We start from the raw sequence: 5,048 nt of genomic DNA, 5'->3' as shown, positions 1-5,048 counted from the left end.
AAAATCATGGAGGGCTGGCCAATAAATGACTATATGAATACCATTTTCTTAAAAATTACTTTGATGGACCATGCTAAAGAAATAATTATTTGATTATTGGACCCAACTTTCAATAGTCCAAATTACATAATATGAAAATGTTCCAATTACAAGTAAATTCCAATTAATGATCTTATCATAATTCCAAACTATTAATCTTTATCATAATCTTACTCATAAACGAACAAATTTAAGAATAAGGAGTCTCTTGAGTTGAACAGTTTTTTTTAAATTTACTTCAACAAATGACACACGTACACAACCAATCAGAGAACAAATTGATAAATTCACAAATTAACACTCCCATGTAGGCAAGGAGACTACAAATACAAACTCATTGAGGGATTGAACTTTGTTTCCATCCCCCGAAGTCTTCGTCCATGTCGTCTTCTACCTATTGATAACCAAAGAAGAATCATAAATCCAATTAACATCAATCTTATAATATTGGTTTATAAAATCGGTTATTATTGGTCATGTTGGTGTCAATGTTAGCACATAAATTCGTATGTTGTGGTTGATTTCTCGAATCCCAGGCCTTTGGATTGGAGAAATTCTAACAACAACATGACAATATTTTTGTTAGTTATTGGGTGTCTATGTGGGCCCATCTCATATACACGTACTCTAGAACTCTCCTAAGAGTTAGAGTTCTAGTGAGATTGAGTCCTTATTTGATTAGGAAATTGCAATCTCATTATCTATTTATCTATATAAATAGAGTAAAATTATGTACGTGAAACACATCAAAAAATCAAAAATTCTCTCTATTCCCTCTCCTTTTTAAGTTTAGCAGGTTTCTGGGTTTCTATCGAACATCCTAGGGTTTAAGGCGTATAATCATCATGATTGTTTTAGTAGCGTCGACGTGACGAGTGTTTGTACTTTCCGATCTCCGACGATCAACTCAACATGACACGACTCTAGATTTTGATCTCCGCTACGTTTAACAAGTACACTCTCTAAATTCCTAACAATATTATTATGGTAGATATTGATTTTGCATTCTAATACTACTGAGAGCTTTACAGAACAGTTGCCATGTTGAAGTTATGGTTTTGACGGTACATGTTGCATACCTTTTGGGTGAAAGTAACAGCGACTCGTATGTCTCCACGGTAAGTCTGATCATGAAGGACAACTCTATATTTGGTTGGTTGTGTTCCAGCAGTTCCGTTCTCCACACCTAATGAGAGAATATCCTCCACATATATCCTGCACATGATGCCATTCCAGGCCTTCTGTAAAATATTGCTAGAAAGGCTATTGTTTTGATGGGTTTTATGTTAAGTGGAAAAATTAGCAAAGATAATATTAAAAATGAGAGCATTTGTGAAAATGTAAGAGTTGATTCAGATGGTCTAGTCTCAAGTGCAAGCATAGATCACTCACTAATAGGGAAGTTGAAGGATCTAAAAGGAAGAGAGTTGGTGATTTGGGTAACCAAAAGGAGGAGAGTTGGTTTCGGATTGGGAAACCTACGACTTTATAAATAAGGGCGGCTGAAATCATTCTTGATCATAGTGAAAAAACAATAGTTAACTTACGTCGATTGTCCGACAAAGTCATCCTTTGTGAAGATGTCTCGGTCCATGATTTTGAAGTTGAGTTTGTGATCTTCACTCCCTGGATACTCTGCCTTGAAAGTAAATCTTTCGTTCCATACTGGATTCCTACCTTTCCCTGCATCCAAAAGTTACGTGGCTTTAACCATCAAAAAAAAAAAAAAAAAAATGTTTGCCACCTTTGGTAATGATAGTAAGCAATGAACTTATGGCCTTTTTTTCTTCTTTTAATGCCTGTGGGATTGGGATGTCAAGAATTGGAAGTCAAGACTTAGGACCTTATACATGCTAATGAAAACATTCCCATTTTCCATGGCTATATCCTTGTATTTCCTTGTTTGCTCAGAGGGAAATCGATCCATTTGATTAAAATTTATAGTTTTGACATCCCAAACTTCTAATTCTATTAAATGTACAAAGTTCAAGTTAATTGTATAATGAAATGTAGATGTCTTTCTATTCAATAATACAACTTTGATATGCGTAAAGATGTTGAGATGCCCTAATTTTCTGTGAGAATCATCTCATAGTAAGGAACTGTCTTTGTCAAAATTCAATTCTTGGATCATCTCCACGTGGGCCCATGATCTTGTTATAGAAAAAACTACTTAATTTCGTAATATGTGTTATATATCTACTAGTGTGACACAAAAAAAGTGTCAATCTATTACAATCTAAATAAGCTCTTATCATCTTCATTATGGTGGTTTATATTTTTATGTTATTTACTGATGTACAAATGTCTGTCCTCATTATGAAGATTATTTTGCCATAATATATTATAAAGTTAATGAAAATTTTGACCCATTACCAATGTATGATACCATTTTATGTTGATTAACAGTGTAACATAATTCTCCTCTTTTACTTGGATTTCAGATTCGCAATGCAAACTCAAAGATAATGCTTCTACGAGGCAAACTTGCTATTAACCTAAACACAAGATGAAAGTGATTTTCCCTATATATGTCTTTACCTTGGGCAACCTTGCTTTTGCGTTCTTGATTACCATAACGAATCAACACATACGGATCTATCTTACCTGCCAACATCAAAATTGGATTTTAGATAAAAAAGAAAGAACAGAGATAACCAACTAAAAAAAAATAAAAATAGAAAATGACTGATTACTATTAAAGAGACTGAAAAAAAGCAAAACAAGTTCTAAAATCCAATTTTAATATAATTTAATATTTTCATTAGAGTGTGGACTCTTAATTTCCACTAGGAGTTTCTCCATTTTGTTTGTACCATGTGGCACGCTCTACTCTTTGAAACCCATTGATCTATGAATGTTTGGTCCACTCTTGAGAAGACATCACACACCAAACAAACGGCCAGATTGGTGATTACCATCCATTTGATTTCCTTGGACCCACCATGGGCATGTTCATAAAACCCATGGCTGAAAATCACCAATCAGATGTCCTCGTTTTTATTGTGTTGGTTTTGCGAAGTATATGTGAAGAATGAAATCAAAACAGAAGAGTAATTGAAGGAGGAAATAGATACCAAAGAACTCGGTGTCTCTTAAACCAGATGCATCCACGAGCAACACCTCTAATATCCCTCTCACCATCTCTCTCTCTCTCTCTCTACTAAACAAGAAAGCTTCTAAGGTTCTTGAAATATTAATGTAAGTAAGTATTTCTTCTTCTTCTTCTGTTTTATAATTGATGATGATAGTTGTGTTATATATTATATATAAACAATAAAGTATACAAGTGGGATTTTTTTATTTGGTTGGCTACAAACGACTGGGTCTTGCCAATGTCAACTGTCCTACAAGTTTGTTTATATTGGTCGCAGCCGTGACACATAATTTATTAATTTCTTTATTTATTTTAAATAATAAAAGAAACGTGTATGACATATTATACACGTGCATTATTGACCATAGACTGGGGGGATCTGACGGCTTTTATCAAGATCAAACTATATGTTAAAAAATTCGGTACTTTTTTTTTCCTCAAAATTTTGAAAAATTCTCCAACAATTATATTAAATCAATGAATCGATGAACTAATCAGTAATTTTCCTAAATCTGTCCTACCCACTTTAAACCTAAAGATTTTATCTTCTTCAAGTTCAATCTTTAAGTCTTGAGAAATTACTAAACTCATAATTTTTATGATCTTCAATTATTATTATTATTATTATTATTATTATTTGAATTTTTTCAAAGTTTTTCTGAATTTATCCATATTAAATGGAACAAATCACTCTCGGAATAATTGCTGAATTGGAACTTGGATATTACGGACAAAACCTCGAATGTAAGAAAGAAGTTGATGAACCAAATGCCTTATGAGGTAGATCTTTGCCGTTGGTTAGGGATAAATTATATTTTTCAAGACCGTGGTTAATTTTCACAAAATTTAAAGGCTAGAGATGGGCTAAAGCATTGAGAATGGGTAATATTTGATTTGACCACGATGTAAGTCACCAACAGCAAACATGGTTCACCTTTTTATCTTTTCGAGACCATAAAATGTGACAGAATAAAAAAACACGTTTCTGGCTCTTGAAACTTGTTTCAAAGCCGCCTATTCTTGAAGCCACCTAACTTTGGGGTGAAACTTGGTTAGGTTTGAGTTCAAATTGGAACCCCACGTACATAGTTTGATTCCACTAAATAAGAATAAGAATCGAATCAAATTTCATTGAAATCAGATCAACCTAAACCGAAATAAAGTCAATTTGGTTCGGTTTGATTCTACGGATTACAAATATTTTATAAATTGCAGGTAATATTTTTCAATAAAAAAATAAACATATAATAAACATAAAATTTCATACAATTATCACTAATCTATTCATAAAAAATGGAATCGCAACTTGTTCCAAACCGAACCAAACCACCCAAAAACTATCGGTTTGGTTTGGTTCTTGGTTTGTACTAGACCAAGTTGCACCTCTAAGCTAACTCCTTAAGAAATAGTATTTTTAAAAGGAAATTACTAAAAAAAGTTGTTTATCTTCACCTAATTTCTATTTAGGTCATTTAGTTACACCATCTGAGAAATTGGTGATATTAGGTTTACCTTAAAAAATGCAAGACTAGGTTTACCCCTACATTGAATATTAATGTTATTTTTGTTGATGATTTAATGGTGAAATTTTGATTTTTCTTTAAGATGCCTTCCAAAAACTTAAATTACTAAATTAAAATTGAAAAAAAAAATCAAAAATTTCATTGTTAAATCATCAACAAAAAGTAATGTTGACTTTTGGTCGATGGGATAAACTTAATCTTGCTTTCTGCACAGCTAAACCTAATATCATCAATTTCTCACAAGATATTTCGAAATTACCCCCCCCCCTTTTTTCAATATTTATGTAAAATGATTTTTAAATGCTCTCGTTTTCAACTTGTGGTAAAAAAGCCTTAATTTTTCTTTCCAAAATTGGTCATCTTTAATTTTGTCAATAAATTTTTTGCCT

The 5,048-nt window shown here is 32.3% G+C and overlaps 1 protein-coding gene across 1 annotated transcript; it reads right to left on the bottom strand.

Annotated features, from left to right (window-relative positions):
• Positions 1–326: 326 nt before the first annotated feature.
• LOC147399984 (16 kDa phloem protein 1-like) lies at positions 327–3,249 on the bottom strand. Its single transcript, XM_086445568.1, has 5 exons — positions 3,117–3,249; positions 2,581–2,646; positions 1,587–1,722; positions 1,119–1,254; positions 327–433 (listed from the first exon to the last, which is right to left on the bottom strand). The coding sequence occupies exons 1-5, from the start codon at positions 3,181–3,183 to the stop codon at positions 374–376; spliced, it is 465 nt and encodes a 154-aa protein (XP_086301694.1). The 5' UTR covers positions 3,184–3,249; the 3' UTR covers positions 327–373.
• Between the last annotated feature and the right edge of the window lie 1,799 nt (positions 3,250–5,048).

This window comes from Akebia trifoliata, chromosome 6 (assembly GCF_017979445.1).
Source record: "Akebia trifoliata isolate Shusen 1 chromosome 6, ASM1797944v1, whole genome shotgun sequence".
In the NCBI taxonomy this organism is placed as follows: Eukaryota; Viridiplantae; Streptophyta; class Magnoliopsida; order Ranunculales; family Lardizabalaceae; genus Akebia; species Akebia trifoliata.
Note: the sequence above shows the minus strand (reverse complement) of the source record. Positions and strands in the feature narration are given on the sequence as shown.